Source organism: Monodon monoceros, unplaced genomic scaffold (assembly GCF_005190385.1).
Source record: "Monodon monoceros isolate NGI ecotype Baffin Bay Population unplaced genomic scaffold, NGI_Narwhal_1 Super_Scaffold_10, whole genome shotgun sequence".
NCBI classification, from domain to species: Eukaryota; Metazoa; Chordata; class Mammalia; order Artiodactyla; family Monodontidae; genus Monodon; species Monodon monoceros.
In genome coordinates, this window is record NW_021703766.1 from 23,912,984 (window position 1) to 23,939,593 (window position 26,610).

Here is a 26,610-nt window from a genome sequence, read left to right on the forward strand (position 1 = left end):
AAATGATTCAAGGACAAACACTGGACTGCAGCTCGCTGTAGGATGCCACATTTTGTTGCATCATTTCCCTTCTTTTTTAGCAGCTATTTTACCACTAAACCAGAAAAGAAGGAATTATGCAGGAAAATTGCTATTAGCTGCTACCCCTGCTGGATTACAAAACCCAGAGCACAACAGCTTCCCCAGTGGAGCCTCTGAGGGCTTGGGCCAAGCCACTAACCACTGCTAACACCTAAGGGAGGAAATAGAATAGAGTAGAATGGCTCTCAGGTATTCCAGAAGATTTTTATGCAAACAAAATTTATTTGAAATGCAGATGTCCAGGGCCTAGCCCCAGAAATTCTTATTCAGTTAATTTAGAATAAAATCCAAGAATATGCATTTTTAATATGCTCAGACAGATATTTGTATCTGGATTTTTCATCTGGCTTCTGTTTGTGTGAATATTTGCTCAGACACAGGTGACCGTTAAACAGGCTTGACAATTAGAGTGTCAAGTTGGACCAAATATATCAGAGCCTAGTATATGATAGGCACTTTATTTTTAAAATGAATGTAATAATGTATGTATCATTAGTGATGTAAGATCCTCTCACTGCATTCTATTTCTGTAGCATTGGATACATTTTGGACTTCTCAAGGTACTGCTTTGCGTTTTGAGTCTCTTGTTACATGTTGACTTATATTCACTGATGACTATTATGTATTTATTCAACAAACTAACTAAAACCATATTTGCTTTATACTCATTTTATAATCAAATCTCCATTACGTCTCTGAGTTAGATACTCCAAAATCCTTAGGAGTCTGTTTGTTCCTATTGCCTCCTTCATAAAGGAAAGAGTAAAATTTCAGCTGATTACTGAAGGATGACAGAACTTCCCTACATTGAAAACGAAGGTGTGAGCTTATTGGATACAAGGGGAAAGATGTATAAAATCATGTAGCCAGAAAGATGATACGAGAAATTGGATCAAGAAAGAGATTTTTAGAAATGGAGAAGAATAGGCATTACATATTATTAGTTCCACTACTGAAAGACTGAATTTGTGGCACTGACCATTCAGGTGGATGTACCCAGTAGGTAACTGGAGGGGACATAGGGCTAAGATTTTAGAAAAATATTGTCTGGTATTTGAAATCATGTAAGTGAATCAGATTCAAACAGATCATAAAGAGGTTAGAAAAAAATGATGAGGACAGAATGTTATGGAACAGAAAAATGAGAATTATAGGGACAAGAAGGGATGCCGTTCTTTGCACTTCCCCAGCTTAACAAACCAGCCCTTTCCTCTAAACCCAGCCCACATGCCACTCTTTCCTTAAAGCATCCCTCATTTGTATCTATGATAATAGAAATTTAAATCAAGGTACAAATGGCATAGTGGACCACGAGGTATAGGAGCAGAGACCAAAGGACAGGGCTCATAATTAGAGAAGGACTATCACCTGACTCACATTTTGGCTATAGTTATATGTTATTTTCTCTTCCCTTCTGAGTCAGAAGTTCCTTGAGATCAGTAATCATTTTAAAAAGTCATCCATTTGTTCATTCAACAAGGATTAATTAAAATCTTGCCATGAAGATTACTATACGGTGACACATATGATAGTCAATAGGATGCATTCACTAAAGAAGACAAAATCTCTGCATCCAAGGATCTTTCAGTTGGTGAGGAAGAAAACCATCACACCTGACTGTATAGCAGCATGCTGGGTAAATATGTGCCAAAGAAGACTTTCCTCTGACAGCGATGTCTTGGAGACAGGAGGAACTGAATAACTGAGAGAATTAACTGAACGTGTCAGTGTGGATTTGAAAGACATTAAGATGGAGGCATGGGTGATGGCAAAGGAAAATGAATTTGTACAATTTTTGGTGGCTTTCACTTAGTTTCTTAGGAAACTAAGAAACCATTTGCACGTATGAAAATAAGATCTAAAGACACTTAGGTCTTAGTTTCATACGTGCAAATTTAAAAATCTTCAGGAAGATGATAATGTCTACCAAAGTGATGATTTCCAGGGATACTTAACCTCCTTCAAATCAAAGCAGGTTATTTAGAATACAAACTACTTTAGGTACTTTCTTTCTTTTATACCCTCAGCTCTCTATTCACTATATATAATGATTTCCATATCTTATACACAATGTATGCTTCACTTTAACTGCTGTTTTAAAATCGTCTCACTTCCTGGTCCAACTACCCTAAATAACAAGTGTGTTAATGGGCAAAAACTTATCAGCTCCAGTGCAAATGAATTAATCTCTGACTCCCAGTTTCTTAAATATTTAGAGATATCTATTCAATCAATAGAGATGTGGTAGAAAAGTCATTCTCCTGACAATGCTAGCTTTCCAATGTCTGGATTTTTAACCACTATTAGGTTAATTTCTGAAATGTTTACAACTCCACTAAAGACCTTGGTATTTCTTTGTTTTGTTTTTGTATTTTTTCCCCTAAGTAGCTGTACACTTAAAAAATGTTAATGCATTTTTCAGTTCTGCGTAAATCCAAGTAGATAAGAAATATTATTTTCCAGATCTGTTGATATTTATAAAAACTTTAAAATTTCCATTCAAACAAAATAGAAATTGGGTCTTGGTATAGTTTTCACTTTTGTGAGTTAGTTAATGCAGGCATTTCTCAGATAAAATAAAGGTAATATTAATCTTCATCTCTCATTCCCTGGTGCCTGGAGTGAGATAAATCTGCCTTTCCTCTGAGTTCTAAGGGATCTACAGAACATACGTGGAACATTTTGAGTAAGATCAAGCATGCAAATTAAGTGCAGGAGAAAAACAATCAAACTCAGAAGACTTTGGGCAGAGTGATTATGTCTAGCATGGAACTTGGACTTTGAGATACTTGCATTCCTCTCTGGCACCGAAAATGCTTATTTCTTAATAATTAATTCAAGGTTATGCTATGCTATGCTATGCTATGCTATGCTATGCTATACTATGTTATATTGAGTCTCAAGATAACGGGATTTAGATTGATACGAGTGTTGTACTGAATACCTTTTGATGCCTCTACAATACTATATTTCTGCCTACCAGTGGCCTTGACAACTTAATTTTTACCTTGACTCTGATAAAGGTGTCATGGTGTGGAAAAACCTACTCCACACACTTTCCCTTTTTTATCCTATCCTTGAGCTTTAATATAACCTTCTTAGAGCCCATTTCTCCTTGCTTCCTGAGGTGACTTTTGCTAAGATGACAGAGAAAGTGTAGAAATACATTGGACTTGCTAGTAATTCTTAACTGTCAGCTGAGAAACCTTTTATCAGTCCAAAAAACCTGTTTCTCATAGGTAAAATGGCCATAAGAATGCCTACCTTGCTTCTGTAAATAATATTTAATCAGATTTATTGACTGTATTAATTTCCTAGGGCTGCCATAACAAATTACCACAGGTAGGGAAGCTTAAAACAACGGAAATGTATTCTCACAGTCTGGAGGCCAGAAGTCTGACATCAAGGTACTGGCAGGACCACACTCCCTCTTAGAAACCATAGAGGAGAATTCATTCTTCGTCTCCTTCAGCTTCTTTTGGCTGTAGGCATTCCATTGCCTGGGGCCACATCATGTCAATGTCTGCCTTTGTGGTTACATTCTCTCTCCTTCTTCTCTGTGTTAAATCTCTCTCTGACTTACTCTTACAAGGACACATGTTATTGGACTTCCTTTTAAAGATACATGTTACTGGATTTAGGACCCACCAGGTAATCCCAGATGAACTCTTCATCTCAAGATTTTTAATTTGATTACATCTGCAAAGACCCTTTTCCAAGTAAGGTAACATTCATAGGTTCCAAGGAAAAGGACATATACATGTCTCTTTGGAGGTCACCATTCAGACCACTACATTGAACACCATCTTCATAAGATCTAAGAAAAATTTCCTCTTATATTAGCCATTTAAGAACAGTATATGTAGATTCTTAAAGAATTTTAGAAGATGCTTAAATTTCATAGATTACTTTAATGAGTACTAACTTTTGTCAAGTGAAAAGCATAGCCCACTCTCTGTACATTTCCTCTGCAAAATGTCAATCTTTCATATATTTATAGAATTGTAGTGCTACATGGTTATAGTGGAATAAGTTTTTTTCTGTTAAAAAGGCACTAATTTATTCTATATGTAACTGTAAAATGTTGGCTGAACATTAACTTTGGTATTAGTCTAGGAACTTCTAAAAGAATTCACAGTGACAGTTTTTCTAAAGCCAAAGTAAACCTTGGTCAACATTTATGGCTAGATATACATACTTTATTATTAAATATTAGGAGATTTGGTAATGAGTCAACATTCATATAAATATTGAGATTACTGACATCAGGTGGCATGGTGCACTATCTAATGAGGAAAAAAAAGGGAAAAGAATGACAAATGGTCTAATTAGATGACTCAGAATATCCAGTTGCATGTTGCAGACTTAGTATGTTGGTATACTTTCAATGAATTATGTAGGAAATTATAATGGTACTGGAGGAGACTGGCTTCACAGAGTCTTAATTTTTATTAATTCATTATAGCCTGATTGTTTCCAACAAGACTTAGTGTTTAGAGTAAAAATACATGAATGAAGTGTAGATGTTATGATCTTTGCTTCATGTTCCTAGATATGAGATACTATATATGCATATTATCTAGTATGCTGAAATCCATGGATTTGTATCTTTATTGCCTTGCTAGGCTTTTAGAAGTAACAGACAACACAATGATAAGAACTTAATTAAATCTCTTGTCCATACCTACTGAACAGAGTGTCATTTTCCCTTGGTTTTGGCCTTCTTGCCATTTTCATTCCATTTGATTTGACCAAGAAAATTTGAATTAAATTTGCAAGTCAAATGACAGGAGACATTTCTCAAAAAGGCATAATATCTACTGATCTTCTTTTCATCTATTCCTTTGTCATAAACATTTGTCTGGCAAGTGCCTTGATTAACTCTGGCTCCTTGTTGCTTTTGCTTGCATGTAACAGGATAAACAAAGCCATAACTCCATGATTTCAAATAAATGGGACCTAGACCAAAGTAAACTTTCTGCATCAGGGCAACAACAAGAGATGAACTACACTGAAACAAACAGAGAATTTAGATTTGCCTGCTTTCTTTTATCTGGAATAAAAAATAGACAATGGGGAAAGAACATGGGATATTTAAATAATAACAGCAATAATAATGACCAAAGAAAATAAATAGAAAGAAGGAAGGAAGGAAGGAAAGAAGGAAGGAAGCAAGGAACTTAGGACTGTGGGGAAAATTACACAAAGAGAGTTGAAGAATTATCCAGGTAGGCACCGCCTGTCTCTTCAGATAGACTTTTTAGTTTTTCATGGAGTATGCATATAGAATTAATAAGTGACCATAGCACTATCTAGTGTGCTGAGGTTGCTATAACAAAATATTTCAGACTGGTGGCTTCAACAACACAATTTTATTTCTTACAGTCCCAGAGGTGAGGAAATCCAAGATCAAGGGGTAGGCAAGATGTGTTTCATCCTGAACCCTCTTCTTTTGGCTGCTTATAGGTGGCCACCGTCTCCGTCTCTCTGTGCACTCCGTAAGACCTCGTCTTTGTTTGCCCACAGGTGGAGAAAGAGAGAGCTCTCTGGTGTCTCTATATTCTATAGACACCAATTCTATAGTATCAGGGCCCCACCCTTACAAACTTCCTTAACCTTAATTACTTCCTTAGAAGCTCCATCACCAAATATAGCCACACTGGGGGTGTGTGTGGGGGGGGGTTAGGGTTTAAACATATGAATTATTGGGCTACACAAACTTTCAGTCTATAATAAACACTTACTGACTTATTTGCTAAAGGAAACTTTTCTTATAAGGATATTAATGTTCTATGAGAAAATATCCTTTGATTTCCAACTCCAAATGATTCAAAGGCTGAATATCAAGAATCAAAGAGGAGGGCTTCACTGGTGGCGCAGTGGTTGAGAGTCCGCCTGCCAATGCAGGGGACACAGGTTCATGCCCTGGTCCGGGAAGATCCCACATGCCGTGGAGTGGCTGGGCCCGTGAGCTATGGCCGCTGAGCCTGCGTGTCTGGAGCCTGTGTGCTCCGCAATGGGAGAGGCCACAACAGTGAGAGGCCCGCATACCAAAAAAAAAAAAAAAAAAGAATCAAAGAGGAAATTTCTCCTAGACTCCTCAGTAGAATTCTGATGTGCACCTCTTTAAATGATGGTATTTAAGATATGTTAGAGCAATTTTTCTTCCCCTCTGAGCCTTCTCTACGTAAATATAAGCAACCTCAATTTATTGCTCATGTTACATGATATGAGGCATGTCCAGGGAAAGACTTGGAAACCATCAATATTTCTTTTAAAATTCCATATAAGACCCTGGCTATATATGCTTTCCAACAGCCTGAAATTGATTTTTCTCACTGACTTATTTTGAACTACATATAACCCCCCGTGACAAAGTAACATGAACGGAAATAAATATGAGCCCCACAAAATATGGCTAATGATTACTTCTTCATTTATTCAGCAAATATTTGCTGAGTATTCATTATGCATCATAAATTGGTTAGTTGTTACTTGGAAGTTCCCTAGTTTATTTCTGCATGCCCGGAGTCTATGATATCCCCATTATGATATCATTTCTTTGTGGTAAGTGTTCTGATGAAAATAAAAAGGTTTTTAGAAGATTACATAACTAATTTATCTGAGGAGATTGGGGACAGCTAGTAAAAGAAAATTTCCCCAAAGGAGTAATATTTAAGCCCAGGCATAAACAATGAATAAATTTTAATAATTCAAATTAGGGCTGAGGAGGGATAGAGAGATTATGAGACAGAAAAAAGAGCAAATATGAAAGCCCTGAGGACAGAAAATCCTTAACTCAGAAAAGACCAGGAGGGCTGGAACAAAGAGAGAAAGAAGAGTGGCAAGACCAAATAAAAGTAGGTTAAACGATGTGACTAATGTTGTCATTAGTCAACAACTAATGTCAACAACTAATTGTCAACAACTAATGTTGTTCTGCGCCAAGTCCTGTGCTGAAGACTGAGACTAGAGCTGTGACTAAGGCTAGTCTCCCTCAAGGGGCTTAGAGTTTAGTGAGATAATGCACACATTTTATTGAATATTATCTATTTGTCTTAATATTATCTATAATGTCAAAACTGTTGCATAAGAATTCTAAGCACTTAATTTTAAAATGGCTGCCTTTGTTAACAGCCTCTAGCACTTTCCAGTAAAATTACAACAAATGCTCTGGAATAACAAAACGACAAAACTAAGAATACAAGTAACTATTTTTATTCAAAATTAATCTGTTGTCAGAATCTGAAAGAAATTTCATGCATAATGGCGTAACTGTAATGTGCTATCTGAAAGCAAGCAAGCCCATGCACCTACTATTTACCTGGTCCTTTCTTTACTATTTATTTGATATATACCTTGTATTACTCAGACAAGGAGTAAGGAATGCAACAAACCACTACTTTAGGAATATCGTCATTTGAAGTATGCCTGGTGCTATTTGTCCACTTTAACTCCCCTTCATGATCTTTCCTTCAACAGTTGGTCATAAACAGAAACAAATGGGTGTGGAGTATGAAGCAAGGTTTTTAAAATAGAGTCATTCATCCTCCTTGTTGTAAGGCTCATAAGCAAAACATTCCAGGAGGATGAGAAAACAGGAAAATCCGTAACTGAGAAAAATAATAGGGAATACAAATATTTAAATATTTCACCTACTGAGAATATCAGAGAAGTAGGTGATAAGGTTATGATATGTTCCTATCTCAGTGCAACTCAACTGCACTATATGGGTAGCATATCCATGGACATTAGTCTATTGACCTGGATATTCATCCACCCTAGAGAATGCCAAATGCTTTTGGTCCATTCTCTTCTTAAATAGATCTTGGCACAATATCTTTCTATCTTTTGTCAAATTCTGTCATTATATACTCAAATTCAAAAGATTTAATTTTTTCAAAAAAATCAATGGTCATTTCCTCTTTTTGTTTCATATATTTTTTAGTTTTAGAAAATGTCTGTGTTTTCTCTAGTAAATCATTATCAAGTATCCTCTTATATTGGGTATGCTCAAAAAGAAAAATAAATAAATGCACTAAATATAATAAGTAAGGGAAGAAGCCATAAGGACAGAACAGGTTAGGTTGTAGAGAAAACAAGATGATATAAAATGGAAATGCATGCACATATGAAGGACTGGAAAGAAGATTTTTAAGTAACACAATAATACAATTGAAGCCAAGTTTAGAGGTAGTGAACAGCTAAGTTACTATCCTTGATATGACTGCCTTTTCCCTTTGCATCATTGTAAAACAAATAAAACCAAAGAAAAAATTAAAAAGAAAGAGAGTGCACTTTTACAAAAAGTGTCTTCAAATAAACACCATCAATCATCTTAGTGTTCAAAGTCAAAAGCTATTTTCTCTTTTTTAATATCAAGAACAAGGTACAGGTGTCTACCATAACTTCTTATATTCAAAATTGTATGTGGGGTTCTTGTTAGTATAGTTAAGATGAAAAACAAATTAATACAGGCATTTAAAGCTATAAGTATCTCTCTAAGCACTGCTATAGCTGCATCCATGACTTTATGATTGACTGCATTTTCACTTACATTGTCTCACATTTTCAAAATTCCCTTTTGATTTCTTCATTGAATCATTGGTTATTGAGGAATGCATTGTTTAATTTCCACATATTTATGAGTTTCCCAAAATGTTTTACATTATTGATATCTAATTTCATTCTATTACTGTCAGAGAATGCACTTTGTATTATTAATACTTTGTATTATTTAGTTTATGCCTAACCTATAGTATACATTGCAGAATGTTCCATGTGTACTTGAGAAGAATATTTATTCTGCTATTTGGGTAGAGTGTTGTATAAATATGTTAGGTATACTTGGTTTATACTGTTGTTCAAATCTTCTATTGCCCTATTTATTTCTGACTAGTTTTCTTATCCATTACTGAAAGGAGAATACTGGAATACCAAACCATTACTTTTGAATTTCTAGTTATTATATCCTCAATAATATATTACGTATGCATTGTGTTATACAATTGCTTTTTAAAAGTTAAGAAAAGAGAAAAACTATGCATTTATACTGTCTTTGATAACTACATAATTACTTTTCCTGATGCTCTTTGTTTTTAATGTGGAGTTGAATTACCATCTGGGGATATTTGCTTTTCAGTCTGAAGAACTTCCTTTCCTGTTTCTTTTAAGACATGTCTGCTGGTGACAAATGCCCTCAGTTTTTTTGTAATCTGGGAATGTCTCTATTTCATTTTTTTTAAAGATAGCTTTGCTGAATATGTGATCCTTGGTTGAAAGTTTTTGCTTTGAGCATTCTGAATGTGCTAGCCCTCTTCCTTCTGGTGACCATTATTTCTATAAAGATTTAGTTGTTAATCTTATTGGGGTTCCCTTGGAAGTGATGAGTCAATTTTCTCTCGCTTTCAGCATTTTTTTTTCTGTCTCTTTGTGTTTACGTTCCTGATGGTTGTTGAGCTTTCTGAATGTGGAGACTAATGTTTCCAAAATTTTTTGAAGTTTTCAGCCATATTTTTTCTTTTCCTTTCTTTGTCTCCTAGTATTTTCATTTCAGGTATATTTGTGCACTTAATGATGTCCCACATCTTTCTGAGGTTCTCTTCATTTTTCTTCTTTCTTTTTTCTCTATATTCTTCTTCAGCTTGCATATTTTCTATTGATCTATCTCCAAGTTCACTAATGCTTTCTTTTGCCAATTCAAATTTAGAGTTGGTAATTTATCATTTTAGTTATTGTACTTTTCAACTCCACATCTTCCATTATGTTCTTTTTTTGATATTCTCTATGATATGACATTGTTATCACTCCTTCATTTCCTTCTTTAAAGGTTTACTGTAGTTCACTGAACATGTTTACAATGGCTCCTTAGAAGTCTTTGGTTAATCTGATACCTGTTTGCTCTCATGGACAGTTTCTTTTGCCTGCTTTTTTGTTTTGTTTTGTTTTGCTCTAGTTTATGGGTCATGCCTTCTTGTTTCTTTGTATATCCTGTAATCTTTTGTTGAAGACTGGACGTTTTTAGAGAATATATTATAGCAAATCTGATATTGACTTTTTACTGAAGGCCTGTTACTTTAATTTCCTTGTTTATTTGTTTAATGATCGGCTAGATTACTTTAGTAAAGTCTACTTCCCCTCTGCAGTGTTAAGCCTCTAACGTTTCACTTCAGGGGATCCCAGCCTTGGGTATGCCCACAGTCACCCTCGAATGGCAGTGGTTTTGGCAGGGTTTACTGTCTCTTTCCCTGACTACACCCAAGTTGCTAAACTCCACTGATTGCCAGATGATTTCTGTATTGTTTTTAATTTGGGGCCCTAAATTGTTCTACAGACTAATCCAACCCAATTTGGGCTCCTTCAAAAGGGTATTTCCCTTGGCAAGTGTTTCAGATTTGTTCTGAACCTGGCAGGCTCCTCTGCCTCTCTTTCCTGGGTTCTTTGCTTCTCCACTGAGGCAAAACTTTGAGCCACTGGCTTTGGAGCTGAATTGGAGACTATGCTGGGTTTCTCCGAGTGACGCCTCTACTTTAGGAGCTGGGCACTTGATGCAAGGGAACAGCAGCCTCAAGTCTTTTGGGCTTGGCTCTCCCAGTGTGAAACCACTGCTTTACAGGGCACAATTGCGGCCCTGTATTCCCTGTGAAGCCTTGCCAAGGTACAGCCTCTGTTGCACAAGTATAGGCTGTGAAGAAGAAAGGAGCCCCTCTTCTTGGCCATACCGATTCAGAATTTAGTTGATCAATAGGTAGCTAGGAGCAGGGTGAGAACTGGCAACACCTTGCCCTCCAACTGCTAGCTGGGGTGGGGTGGGGGGAGCCCTGTGTTCTTGGCTGAACCAGTTTGGAGTGGAGTTTCCATCTCGCAGAGCTGAGAGAAGGGATGAAGGAACTAGGTTCTGGTTGACAAACTACATTCTCATCATTCCTACCAGACTCTAATAGATTTTCTTGAATAAACATTTCTGCATTTGCTGCTTGTCTCCAGGACCATTTCCAGAGACACTAATTTTTTTAAATGTTATTTTATAATTCTCCCCAGTTCCACTGGGAAGCAATTCCATGGAGTTCCTCATATTATCATGCTCCTCACACATATCTCTGTGTTGAGATAAATTTTTATAAGTAAAAAAAAGGTTTAGAAGTTTACTAGAATTAAAATCAATGCATAAAACAATCAGATGAACAATGAGATGAAAATATAATTTTAGAAAGGTAATATTTACTAAAGAAACAAAGTACATGCAGTACTAATAATAAGTGTAAAAAATATGTGAAAATCTCTTGTAGCTAAAATAAAAACGTTTTAACATATATTAAAGAAAATAAAGAAACCACGATATTGGTATAGAAGACTAAACATAATAAAGCTGTCAGTTCTCTCAGTTTATTTACATCTTAATATAATTTCTACTAAAACTCTTATAGGAATTTTCACGGAACTTGATAATCTCTTCTATATTTGTCAGAGATTAGCAAATGAACAAGTATAGCTGAAATATTCCTAAAGAAGAACACGACAGGGGAAAATACCCTAACAAACATCGAGATTTATTACAAATTTTTCATACATAAAAAGCATGGTATTGATGCAGGATTAGAAAAACAGAGCATTGGAACATGATAGAGAGCCTAAAAGGATGAAGATGCAAAAAAATTTGATTTGTGAGAGACTGAGAATTGAAGATCAGTGGGTAAGGGATAAGTTACTCTATAATTAACCTTGGAAAAATCAATAATCAGTACAGAAAAAACCAATTCCATACAATTGTTTAAATGTGAAAGGTAACATTATGAGAACTAATTTTTATATAATTAATAATTTAAAAAATAAGGCTAAATGACTAATCATTAAAGAGATGGATAAAATTGACTACATTGAGATTAAAATTTTAATAAAATGAAAAGGCATATGTTTTAAAGAAACAAACCAGAACTTTGTTAAAGATATTTGCAACACGTAGATTGAAAGAAACATGTATTTCAAATACATGAATTTGAAGTGTGTGAAACTGCTAATATTCAATGTTTTTTTGAGTGTTAAAATAATGACAATTCAATTTGGCCTAATGAAATAACTAAATAATTAATAAATGCAAGTTCCAATCAAAAATATGGTAAAAAATTAATAGGCAAATAGGGAATTGACTTTGCCTGGAAGTAGCAGGTAAATTTTAGCAAAAATGACTCATAGACTCCCTTTACTCAGTCAATAATTTTCTTTATATAGAAAGGGAGTAACACGTACAGATACCAGGAGTAGTAAAAAAATGAGTATGAGTTTGGTCTTAGACCCATCAATGCTTTTCTAAGTAATAAAGGAGATGGTTTTGTTCTGCAATGAGTAATACTCCTGCTGCAGTTTCTAAATTATCATTATAGTTCGTTTTAAAGAGCGAATATGCAAAGATAGTTTCTCATATAAATAATGTTGACCACAGAAAGACAAAAGCCTCGTTGTAATTTTATTAATTGCATCTTGAAGAACAATTCCCATCTTCTGTTTTGAACTATGGTATACGAAATCACCCACAAATGTTGCTTGTACTAATTTTAACTGTATTCAGTCTTGTCACACACTTTCTGGAAATGTAACACAGCTATATATTCTGTATCTTTTTTGAGATGGTGTTCTCCTGCTTTTAGCTTAGTGCTATTTCCTTCTATGTCATGGAAATAAAGATGACTAGATCATTTGGAATACCACTGCTTACTTCCACTAGAGACTTCTTTTCACCCTTCAAATTACTAAATAATGAGGCACAACCAGCAATCATTTAGAAAAAAAAAGTTAACTCAGAGTTTCTTTTTCTTTTCTCTTTAACTGCTTACTAGCAAGGCATTGTAGGTCCACATATATCTTAAAGCAAAAACAAATATAATTTATACATTTATTTTAGGGAATGTCACTTTTTTTTGAATTCTGGTATAGTACTATATGGTTCAGAAGATTTAACACATTTACTTAAAATCACTTGAGTGGAATATCTATTCATGTATTTGTGTATTCTGGAAACCAGTAGGACACTGATGACCAGGAACTGGACAGCAATGGTTTGGAATGCCTGCCTTAATATGCAACAACGAGGTAGACAAGAGTTCTGGGGTCTGCAAACTTGCCAATATTTGAAAAAAATCCCAACTGAAATAATCATTTTGCCCAAATTGTACTGCACACATTAACCAAAGTTATGTTTATTTGCTTTTGGCTGGAATATCAGTGTGAAATAATCAGTGTTCCCATGTTGAATAGACCTATGTCTTTCATTAATCAAAATGAGAAAATAGATTAATAATTTATATATATATACATATATGCACACATATATAGCTATAGTTCATGAGATAGGGATGAGTGACAATAAAGAGTTCATTTTGGGGGTGAAATTTTGAGAACAACAGCGCTACCACGGGACCAATCACTTCTCACTGGCCAGTTCTACATCGAGCTGAAGTATGCCATTAAGTATTGCTTAAATGTCCTTAAGTGTTGCTCCAGATAACCAATATACATTTCCATATGATTAATTAATACATTAAAAATGGACCACCTGCTCCTATGACTTTTCATCACTTAATTCTTACTTGTGTAACCACTAGAGGTCTTCTCTGCAGAATTTTAAAATATGTGGCATATCTCCTCCAATTGGCAGTAAATGGGACTTTTGTTATGTGTTAGTGTAAAATGCTCTAGAGCATGAGTAAGTGTTTTTAGGTATCTGTGAGAGTCAAATGCATTGTTTTGTATGCCATACTGTCATATAGTCTACTTTTAACACAAAGCTTCTCAAACATGACTTTCAAATGTGATGAAATTCTGTCACGTTTGCATTATCAGGACAAATGAGAGAACATTAAACTTATTTATGGGGACTTGGGGTAATTTGTGTCTTCTAAAAGGACACTTGAAGATCATTTTTGTAAAAGAAATCTTTTGCATTTACAAGGTGGTGGTAAAACTCCATTAGTTTATCCTAGACCAAGCTCACTGAACCTGTTAGGGTGTGGATGTTTTGGTCCATGCCAACTGGGAAAGTGGGAAAGGGGAGAGGGAGAGAGCTGGAGTGGTTCAGTGGAGTTGGGATTGTCTTGAGGCTTGCAGAGGATTTATGAACTAGAAAAACAAGTGTTGTTTGGGCAGCCGTTTTGAAATGATGCAAACTATTGTAATTTTCACTTTTTCCAGATAATTCCCTCAGCATTTTGGCAAAGCATAATGGATTCAACCGCCAGAAGCAAGAAGTCTATCTTTTACCAATCATAATCAGTGATAGCGGGAATCCTCCTCTGAGCAGCACCAGTACCCTGACCATCCGGGTCTGTGGCTGCAGCAGTGATGGTGTTGTCCAGTCTTGTAATGTTGAAGCTTATGTACTTCCGATTGGACTCAGTATGGGCGCCTTAATTGCCATATTAGCATGCATCATTTTGCTGCTAGGTATGTATTTTCTTCATAGCCGAATGGTCACCATTTTTCTGGTTCATAAATGACTGTAAAGAAGGACAGAAAACCCTAACCCAGCCTAGAAAACCCTAATTAGCATTCTTTGGAAGAAAAATTCCTTTGTATATACTTCTCCAAGCTTTGAGGTCACTAAGAGAAGGGAAAAAAAAAAGAATTGTAATAGTAAATATTCAATTGGAGAGAACTATTCAGTGCCTTTTTTAATCCCATCACTGGCGAAAAGACTAAGCATAATGGTGGTGGAAGTGGGGATGGACCTTTATGTGGTTACAACAGCAACTATTACATTAGAAGGCCTCCAGATCTTCTGATACACGCCAGTTTACTTCAATGGGGGCAAACATATGTCCAAAATACTCTTTTATCTAAACAATGTATAGATTGGGTTACTGAGTCCATCCAATCACAAAATTTGGCAAGATAAAACCAAACAAAAAAACCCCAAGCAAACAAAAAATACATTTTCTTCAAAATTGCATTGTTTCTCAGATATTTTTCTTGATACTACAATCAAATTTAGATGAAGATTGCAAAATAAGAAAAAGTTTTTGTAACTTTTCTACTAAAAAATCCAATTATAAAAATGAGATTAGACAGTAGGAAGACACACAAAAGGAAAGTTATATCTTATCCTGCCCTTAGATGAAGGTTATGTCAGTTTTTACCTTCCTGGTTACATCTGTTCTGTTCACCCAGTACCCTGAGTTGATCATCGTTTCCTGCCACATTTTTTTAATGTCATTAGCCCAAGTTTGGTGTGGCTGATCTGGCTAGTTTTTTATGTGTTCCTCTCCCTTCCCCGACCCGTAGTCCTACCTTACCAGATAGTGGAGTGCTAGCTTTCATACAAGAGAAGAAGTTGCCCATGCAAAGTTGACATTCACCTTAATATATCATTTCATCTGTGAATGGACATTATTTTATTTGAAAGAGTCTTGAAGGACTGATTTTTAAAAAACACAAAATGTACTGAATATGATCTATTCAGCTCCTTTTTCTTTATAGAAGAGGGTCATGGAGCCAAAAAGTATTGAACAAACTGCCCAAGACACACAGCAAGTTAGTTATGCTATTGGTGCTGTTTCCCTTTTTGGGCCGTTCACTCTAGAGCTCCTAACGGTATTAAATGTAGCTTTCACCATAAATAGATGCAAACTTGTGCTTTTAACCCAGCTTCTTCATCACCATTTAATAAACAGAAGCAACCTGGAATAGTATTCACTCAAAATTCAGTGCTCATACTTCAGAAAGGTATTTCACTTAATTCCCAAGTGAATGCATGAAAGGTACGTGCTCAGTAAGTTTTTAAATAGCGCCCCTCTCTCTTAACATACACGATGCGTTGCTTGTGAAATTATACCTGAGTCTGACTAATCGCTATTTTGTGTTTTTCCTGTAGTCATCGTGGTGCTGTTTGTGACTCTGCGGCGACATAAAAACGAGCCTTTAATTATCAAAGATGATGAAGATGTGCGAGAAAACATCATTCGCTACGATGACGAAGGAGGAGGGGAAGAAGACACGGAGGCTTTTGACATTGCAACTTTACAAAACCCAGATGGAATTAATGGATTTTTACCCCGTAAAGATATTAAACCAGATTTGCAATTTATGCCAAGGCAAGGGCTTGCTCCAGTTCCGAGCGGTGTGGATGTGGATGAATTTATAAATGTGCGGCTACACGAGGCAGATAACGACCCCACAGCCCCACCGTATGACTCCATTCAGATTTATGGCTATGAAGGCCGAGGGTCTGTGGCCGGCTCCCTCAGCTCCCTGGAGTCCACCACCTCAGACTCAGATCAGAATTTTGACTACCTCAGTGACTGGGGTCCCCGCTTTAAGAGACTGGGTGAACTCTACTCTGTCGGTGAAAGTGACAAAGAAACTTGACAGTGGATTATGAATAAATCAGTGGGAACTGAGCATTCTGTAATATTCTAGGGTCACTCCCCTTAGATACAACCAATGTGGCAATTTGTTTTAGAGGCAAGTTTAGCACCAATCATCTATAAACTCAGCTACATTTTAATGTTGAACCAAAAAAGTAATAATAAAAATAAAGAAGTATGTGTTAGGAGGTTATAAATCTTGTGGAGTGTGAATTAAAGTATGTGGAGTGTCTAGAAGTCTTTGGATATTTGATATTTACCTGACCACCACAAAGATTGGGATCCTGGCTCGTCCTTAGAGAAATGGTTTAAAAAGAGGAAAAAATCAAACTTAAAAAGGTGCTTTCTTAGAAAAATGGACCTGCAAGAAATTTGCTACTGATATGTGTCTTCTGCAAGGATTTTTATAAATGCAAATGGTTTTTTTCCCCTTCACCAATAAGGATCCCGCCACAAATGATAAAGCAATACTTGGTCTGCTGTACACTCTGACTTTTTGGAGCTTTGGGAGGCCTCCTAGATTATATGGTACGGTGACCACACCTTGTACATAATTGTTGGCCCCATTCATCAGAGACTGAATAGCATCTTTAAATATTGTGTCGAGCCTTAAAATATTCACATGTTTGTAATCCATTCCAGGGTGGGGACTGCCAACTCAATAGTGGGAGGAGAGAAATCCCATTCAAACAGGCTTGTTCTCTGGAAGCAGGATTACTCATTCCCCCCGGTTCATCTTCTCCCACAAGGACACAAAGATAAACTGTGTCACACAGTGGACTACATAAGAGACAGATGATTTTATTGCTAGCGCGTGAATTTATTTGTTTAATCCTCGAAATAAATATTTTATTGATGTCCATTAATGCTTTTATTTATTAAGGTTGGTAATCTATAGATTAAGGGACTATATGAAAAAAAACCTAAATTATATCCATTAATAATACTTTAGATTGTTTTATATAAATATATATACAATGAATGTTTAATACATGTACATTTTGATGAGATGAGTATGGCAGGCAATATTATCAAAAGGGAAGCTAATAGTCTCTTTAGAGTAGAAAGTGTTATTGTGACTGGTGATGGCAGGAACAGCATTTTCCCAGAGAAACTTTTGGACTGTTTTCTATTTTGTTCATAAGCCTAGTATTTGGTGTTTTTACTACAAGCACAAACATCTGAAAGTATACTGATTCATGTGAATATTTAAACTCTAGACTTTTAGATGCCTACATAATGCCCTGCCCAATAAACATGCTTCAAGTTGCCTCCACAGTTTTAGAGCAGGAACTGATTTGTACATAATTTTACTGCTTCTGTTTTTAGCACTTCTCTCCCTGATCTTCATGGTGATGCACAGAATGTCTTAGACTCCAAAAGAGAACAGCACTAGAAGATGTGAGCATATTCAATTTTTAATGCAAACCTGCCATTTAGGAGTAGAAAATGTATGATAAAACTCAAGTACTACATGCAGATCATTTTAATTTTCTACTTTGCTTTAATGCAATATTGTTTATTTACTCCATGTATTGTATTCAGAGAAACTCCTGTATTGTTTCCTACTTTGTGAAATATATTTTTATAAATACCTTTGTTGTCATCACTTTTTTTTCCCATCAGATGAAGATCAATTAACAGAGTCATCAACTCTAATTAGAATTCTAGAACGTTCAACTAAATTATCATAAGGATCACTTTTATTTGTAAGAGTCTTCATTATAGAGAACCAGAAATGAGAAATGGTTTGGCAATGATCACACAGCAAGATACCAACAGGGACATTAAAGAAACACAGTGTATGTAAAGGCTAGTCCAGCTGTGCCAGTTGGGTCCTCCTGGAAGCAAACGCTAAATCAGAGTTAGGAGTAAAAGATAAAAGAGAAAGGAAACAGGATTGAGCAGGGAAAGTTTTCATACAGGAATGCAGATTTTAAAACTTGTAAAAGCAGAGAGATTAGGAAGCAGGATTTGACAAGAGAGCCTTAGACTGCAAAGCAGACCTGACAAATCTTTGCAAGGCAAATCAGGGATTTTAATGGAATCCTGTTAAAGGAGTCTCTCATTGGGAAAAAACAGACTCTAGGTACTTCCCTGGTGGTCCAGTGATTGAGAGTCCACCTTCCAATGCAGGGGGCATGGGTTTGATCCCAGGTCAGGGAACTAAGATCCCACATGCCGCGGGGCAACTAAGCCCGTGTGCCCCAACTAAAGAGCCCGTGGGCCTCAATGAAAGATCCCGTGGGCCAAAACTAAGACCTGATGCAGCCAAAAATAAATAAATATTAAAAAAGAAAAAAAATAGACTCCAGTTGCCCTGCCATCTCAGTCATTGGCTTGGGGCTGCCTGAGAAAAGTATGGCTTTGGCTAGAAAACCAAAGGCACCAACTTCTGGAGGCTGACTCCACTGTGATTTTTATGAAGTTCGACTATTATACTTAGAATTTACAACTACCCAGTGCTCAGTGACTTAACTGACACCTTATTGAGTTTCTCTTGCCTGAGAATAGTTCGTCTTTAGTGCTTATCATCATGGCTATTGAACACTTTTCAATGAAGTCAAAATGATGGCCCAAATTGACTTTAAAATACACCAGGACTTGGCACAGTGACTAAAGCAAATACTTGGTGAATGCAGATTATTAATGGTAGTTTTAGTAGTAACCAATACTAATATTCTGACTATCTCACATTCTAAACCAAGGCGAGATTATTACTTCACTTATCTCTTGCATACCAGACTCATTTCTAGTGTACCTTTCAGTGAAATGGCATAGGTTAGAGACATATAAACATGTCTAACAAAAATTACACTAGCTTTCAGGAGTATGAAATCCGTATCTTCCAATCTTGGCAATCAATAAAATAATCTTCATATGGTGATTTTCAAGGGCAGGAGATAATATCTGGTATACCAGTTGTCCAATCTTATCTCAAAATTTACTTTGCCCAGAAAGAGAGAATGAAAGTGTGGTTTTCTTGTTGATTTTCTTTGTCACCATCATGCTGACTGTGCTTAATAGCCCATTTAAGGTTTTTTTTAATATGGAATCAAGTAAATGATACCATGTTCATACAGGGATGAACTATACTTTTAGAGTACCCTGAATTTAATAAAGATCTGAGGAATATACACACACACTCTCACACACATACCCCTACCTTGACTTCAAGTACTTTTTACTTTGGCAATAGAGTTGCTAAAATTTCCTGAACCAAAAGAGGTTGATGGGGTTCCTAAACTTTCAGGATTTGAGTATGCCATACACAGCTCTTTAAATAATGCATTCTTTAACTTTATTAAAGTGACTATTTTTGTCTCTGTGCATTGTTTTCTGTCGCAGCAATACTGACATATGTCTTACATATTACATGTGTGGTTATTTGGCAAAAGAAATGCTCATTCAGTCCATAGGCATTTTAATGTGTCTGTAGGTCTTTATTGTGTCCCAAGCATCAGTCTTTTTTCATTCTTGAAACTTATCCCTGCCCAAGGGTTCTCTGCCTAATGGAGAAGAACCAGTGAGTTGGAACCAAGTGAGACAAAATTATCTCCCTCTGCCTACTTCACAATTCAAGGTCCCTGTCTGGGGAACTAATGCATCCCTGGGTGACTGGACACCACATGGGATCAATCCAGCCTCACCCCTGTTCACTATTTGAACAAATCAAATTACAAAAATGTCTTTTAAACATCCACATATGTATACTAAGGAGTACTGAAGCCATTCTTTATAATAATCTTTTATGAGTACAGTAATAAGATTAAAAATAGTTTATAATAGGATGATTAAAATATGCTAGAAATTAAATTCAAGTTTAGCCTTGCCACGCAGAATTGTGATTTCTAGAATATGGACTTTACAGTAAAAGTGTTTTGGAGAAATGTGTGGGTAAGTGTTTGTATGTATATAAAATAAAACTTAGATTCACTGGCATCACCAGTGAAACAAGAATGCTGAGAAAGAGCCAAGTGTGTCTTTGGGAGAGTTTTTTGCTTTATCAGATGCTTAACGTAAGACAAGTCTCTGCATGAGACTTGGAAATCTCCTAGGAGCAGCAAGATTCCACACTGAGACCCAACAGAGTTCTGGGCTATGCTGAATTCTGGAGAAGGAAAAGCAGGTGCTGAGAGCTAAGTAGCCAATTACTCTTTATAGCCACATAAGACAGGAGGCAAGCAGGCCTTTCCAACAAGTTGTATTATGCGATCACTGGCTTTGCAGGGAATCTCACGAATGTATAACCTACTGATTGCCTTTTTGATTGAAAGTTCCATCTGAGATCAGGGCAGTGCAACCAGTAATAAGATTTCAAAAAATCCCATCACTGGCACTGTTGGAAGGGCTGAGCATGACTGAAATCCCATCACTGTCAGTCAAAAAATAAAGTAACGGTGGGCATCACTATAAAAGTGATATAAATTCACAATTTAAACATGAATATCAACACTGAAAAGACTATATATACACATATATATTTATATACACATATATATTTATATACACACACTCAAGGTTTTAGAAATAAATTTATATTTGCAATTTTTCATCTCCCAATCACACGCTACCAAAAACCTGGAATGGTGGCTTTTTGTTTTTCTGAATCTAACTTTGAAAGAAACTGGATTGAAGGTAAAGGATTTTAAATGCCGGTTTTTATTTAAGAATGAAATAATGACTCGCAATACCTGAAATTAGAATGAAATGCATAACATTGTAAAGCTGGATTCGATTTCTTTAAATATTGTTCTGTAGAGACAATAATTGTAGATTGTATTTTGCAAGGAATATAGTTTTCAACGTATTTTTATTTTCCTCTATTCCAGTACTTTTTAAAATTTTTGCTATACAAAGCTTCTTTGCAAAGTTACTCAGCTGGCCAGACCATGTTGCATGTATTGTTGTCATTGCTGTTATTGCTGTTTATGACGATTGTAGAAGACAGAAATTCTATGAGTAAAGTAGACGTTTATTTTCATTATTTTCTTAGTCAACACACATTTATATATCACCTGGTATACTTTTTGTTGTTATTGTTTAAATGATATACTCTTGACATTAAAGATATTCTAGTCCCAGTATTTTCCACGCAGTCCTAGTAGTATGGGGGTCATGCCACTTAAAATCCCCCTGACTTGATGGTCTATCTATAAGAGAATTGTGTCTCCTACAAATATTGAGCCATCACCCTGCTCAACAATCGGGTTATGTAGTTGATATGGAAAGATTACATAAGATGATGAGATAGCATCTCCAAACATACCTCTTTTATTTATAAATTTGAGCTAATGAATCTCATCTAAGCTAATTGTCAAAACATTATTTTTCTATGGTCTTGTCACCTGTTATTTGCGTCAAGGTTTAAACTTAGGTTGGTCTGACATTAAAGCCCATGACTTTCGACTAAACAACATTTTCTGTAATTATCATGTGAGGCTCGTAATGATAAGAAAGAGAAACTAAGTTACATACAGTGATATGGAAGAACTGAGGAGGAAGAAAGTGACTCTAAATGGGAAGTCTTCATGGAGAAGTTTTAAAATAAGATGAGAACTGAAGCAACAGTAATCACAGCTTTTCAAACACCCAACACTAAGAGGAGGAAATTATCAAAAGATCACATTTATAGATTAATGACATTTTTATGGACATTCAGAAAGATCTGGAAAGTGAGTGCTCATAGGAACTCTAGGTTTGCCTAAATTGAGGCATGTTTTGGGGATGAGAAAAATGAGGTTCAGAGATGTCTTAAGGGATTTTTCATGGTTAAATTACACTTCTAATAAGTGAAAGAGGCAGGAATCAAACTCTGGTCTTCTAGTTCATTGCTAGGACTGTGAAGTTGTAAGTGTTTTTGTGTGCATGCTCCCCCCTCTTTTATTTATAGAAGTTTCATCTGGGTTGCAAGGCAGGTAGGCATTTGCTGGAGGAGTTGGTATTTGGTTCTCTCTTCCCCCAACTTGAGTTACCTGCCATCATCTGACACACATCTTGAGTGTAAGTATTATCTCTTGCAAGTATCTTTATTAATAGATCATAGGTACCTCTATTATTATCCACAGATGACAGAAGAAGGGTTGTTATAAGGAATAGCACAGGATGCTGTCTGAGAAGGAAAATGGTAGAAAACAAAGGCTTCAATGAACCCAGAGACTCAGACAAGAAAAGAAAATGAAAGATCACTGAAGGTAAATTTTAATTCCTTCAGATCTCCTCTGTTCATGCAAAGATATCCAGGGCCACTCTGTAACTCCTCATAAAAATCAGCTGGGGTTTAACAGCTACGGTCTAACTGAACACAACAGGAGTTACTGGGATCCTTCTCTCTCCCAAATATGTGCATTCACTCATTGTCACTTCACCCAATGTTATTTTCTAGGTTTTCTTTAATTCAACCTCTAAAGTTTGAGAATTATTACACATTTGTCAAGTCTAATTGTCTCATGAGTGAATGGACTATCTAAGCCCAAGGACAGAGCTACAAATAACGATATTGCAAATAAACTTAAAAAAAAAAGAATCTTTCTAAATTTTTTACAAATATGTGCTAGATTCTATAATCATAAACCATTTGCCTTGCCTTTCTAAGACACGGAGTCGGATTGGATCAATTATAGAAACAAATAAATAATAAAACATTAGATTTGTCTATGCTGTGGAAAAGGTAAATAGACAGTTCTACAAAAGTTCAGAGAAATAATATCTAACCCTGCCAAGGCACACTGTACTGCTAGAGACTATGTCATAGTGAGTCTTGGACGGAGCAGGTCAGTACACTGGGAGCATCAGTAAGTAAGGTCAGGCTAGGTCCAGGTACTTGAAAAGGAATTGTGCTGCTGGGATAAATCTCTCAACGGACTTGACTGTTAGTGCTTCTTACCATATGAAATTCTCCATATGACACAACTTCCAATAACCTTACTTATTTTACAAATATATGCCTAAGATTTCCACTAATCTGAGTGCTGAGAATACAGCAGTAAATAGGACGGGATGTGTGAGGGGTCTCTTTCTTCAAAGACTTGATGGTACAGGAGAAATGTAGATGAGCAGAAGTAAGAAAAAAAAAAAAAGACGATACAATAGAACATAAAATGGATGGGACACTAGATGTTATACATAGAATGGACAGAGTGATATTTGAGTTGCTATGTGAAATCACCACGATAAGAGCAAACTACAGTAAGGGTCTAAGGAAAAGTTTCTGTTAGCTGTTCTGCTGCACTAAACCAATGGGCAAGAAATGAAAATGATGCCTAGACAAAAGTAGATGAGGGTGAAAGTGACACAATATGATGTGGAGAGTTGGGGAGAGACCATATTATACAAGTCCTTGTTAACCAGAATAAGGAGCTCAGATTTACTTTACATCAAAGGCAATTGAAGGGATCTAAAGGTAAAGAATGATATGATCTGGCTTATATTTTTAAAAAGATCACTGCCTCCTCTAATCATCCACAGCAGAGGGATAACAGAATTTAGAGTCCTGGGGAAAGCCCTACATGGAGTATGTAAAGGACCTTCTAGAAAATGTTACTATACTTTGATTCTTCTATATATCAATACATAAATGACACAATTAGTCTCAGGCAGAAAAAGTCCAGCCAGTCTGATTATTTTATTTCTTTAGCCATCTAGAAAAGAAAAGGAAAAAAAAGGAAAAAAGAAAGAGCCTCCATATTAATGAGTTCACTGTTGGCTGGCGCATGATGGATTCACTTATTGGAAATATTTCTTAATGGAAATGAAGAGTGAGATCCTGAAATATTTATCTATGATTATCTTAAAGCAAGGGAAAAGGTCACATATGGCTTTATATTAGAAACACAATACATTGTCCAGGAAGCATTCCCAAGGTGTCCTTTTCTTCAGAGTGAATGCTAATTCTCAAGGGAAGAGGAATTTTGGTCTTTGTGGTTTAGCTATGATTAAAAAAAATAAAAATCAGAAAAAGACACACTCAAAAAAATCTTTTTTTTATTGCCAATTAATGATAAGTCCATCTGGTTCTCTGTAAGTTGAGGAGCTTGGCACTTAATAAATGCTGGGTGCATAGAACTGAAGTGATATCAGTCTGGAGGAGAACATCTTATATTTATAAGACATTCTTACATAAAAAGCTATTTTAAAAGGATGCACCTTACTTGTTATGCACTTATTATGCTATAAGATGTCATGGGGGTTGGCCAAAGACAATAAGATTCAATTCCTATCTGTGAGAGCATCCAGTCTTCTGTGGTAGCATAACACAACTTTTTTTTTAATCATAGCATTGGGATTTGAAACAAGTTTTAGCACTTTCAAATTGTTATAGGAGCACTAAGTCAAAATAAGTAATGCTTCTTGAGTTTTGGGAAAGGTACAAAAATATTTATCAACCTATGCAATACAGGAAAAGTTATTCAGTTAGTATATAGGTGAGAGATGGAATGTACAAGCAAAAATAATATCACAAGTGAAAAGCAGGAGGGCATGACAGACCCAAAGAGCCTCAAGAAGACATAGTATGTATCTTAAAACTTGGCAGGGATAAACCAAGAACTGACCATTACAGACCCATTTATTTTTCCCGTAAAAGATCAATGGAAGGCTTCCCTGGTGGCGCAGTGGTTAAGAATCTGCCTGCCACTGCAGGCGACACAGGTTCGAGCCCTAGTCTGGGAAGATCCCACATGCCGTGGAGCAACTAAGCCCGTGCACCACAACTACTGAGACTGCGCGCTAGGGCCCATGAGCCACAACTACTGAGCCCGAGGGCCACAATTACTGAAGCCTGCGCACCTAGAGCCTGTGCTCTGCAACAAGAGAAGCCACCAAATGAGAAGCCCACACACCGCAACGAAGAGTAGCCCCTGACTTGCTGCAACTATAGAAAAGCCCGCGTGCAGCAACAAAGACCCAAGGCAGCCAAAAATAAAAATAAATATATTTATTAAAAAAAGATCAATGGAATTTAATAGTGTATTAATAAGAAATATATCTTATTTTAATATGGTTCACTCTATGAATATAAAGATAATTTAGTATTATATTTAATTGACTATCAAAGACAAAAACATCATTGAACGTTTATATAGATGCATTAGAAAAATTCTGATAGACTTCATGATCTACGTAATGTTTAAAAAAAGAAAAAAAAAACCTAAGTAATAAGCAGAGATGGGAAGTTCTTTAAGTTAATAATCTACCCAAATCCTATAGCAAATAAAATATTTAATAGAGAATTGTAAGGTACATTCCTTTAATATGGAGATAAGAAAAGAATGGCTGTCCTCACTTCTTTGGTTCAATATAATACTGTAGAGCCTGGCTACCACCGTTACACAAAGAAAATCAAAAACAGAAACAAAGACTTAAAGATTTATGGAAAAAAGTAAAGAAGTGTCCTTAGTTGCAGGTGACATTACCATATACATAGAAAAGTTAACAGAATAAATAGACAAACTATTAATACTAAACAGAGTTTAGATGAGTGATATATCATTGATAAAAGGACTTAAAATGTTAAAGATGTCAATTATTCTAAGCATCAACCTATAATTTTCATTCCATTACAATCAAAATTATAGCAGAATTTTGTGACCAACTCAACATCTTTTTTTTTTCAGATTTGATTTTAGTAGTTATAGAGCTCCATTCTTCAACATAAAACTTAGTAAGACTAGTAGAGAGCGGAGGAGGGAAGGGTATTTCTCACACTTACAGATAAGAAAGACTTACTACCAAGTCGTGAAACTAAAACAAGAAAACAACAACAACAAAAGCAATAAAAAATAAATCTATGGCATTCCTGTTGCAGGTGCAGAAGCATACTCAAGTAGGTGAACTAATAATCGAACTAAGTATAGCCAGAAAAAATGGAAATGTGAAAACAATAAGCTATTACTTCAAACTCATGAGACAGGTCTAAAAAGGTGGATATGGCCAAGTACTGGTGAAAATATAAAAAATGAGAAGCTTCGTACAGTACATCTACCTTATGATCCAGCAATGCCATTTCAGGGTATAAAACCCAGAGAAATTCTTGCACAGATTCATAGGTAAATATACATAATATTATTCTTTGTACTGTATTGGTTTTTTTAAACAAGGTGCTGAAGGCACTGTATTCATCTACACGAGGAGAATGGATATTAAGGGCTACTATGGGGCATTTAGAAGTAAAAAA

The 26,610-nt window shown here is 35.8% G+C and overlaps 1 protein-coding gene across 5 annotated transcripts in view; it reads left to right on the forward strand.

Annotated features, from left to right (window-relative positions):
- Window positions 1-22,617, forward strand: part of CDH8 (cadherin 8) — a 380,574-nt gene extending 357,957 nt beyond the window's left edge. The window contains exons 10-12 of one of the 5 annotated variants that reach the window (XM_029203559.1): window positions 14,266-14,517; window positions 15,944-16,169; window positions 22,512-22,617. In XM_029203559.1, coding sequence (XP_029059392.1) covers window positions 14,266-14,517; window positions 15,944-16,169; window positions 22,512-22,617 — 584 coding nt within the window. Of the gene's footprint in view, window positions 1-14,265; window positions 14,518-15,943; window positions 16,709-17,078; window positions 17,102-22,511 lie in introns of those variants that run through there. The other 4 variants (XM_029203577.1, XM_029203542.1, XM_029203552.1 and 1 more) reach the window with 4 other exon arrangements.
- Window positions 22,618-26,610: the final 3,993 nt, after the last annotated feature.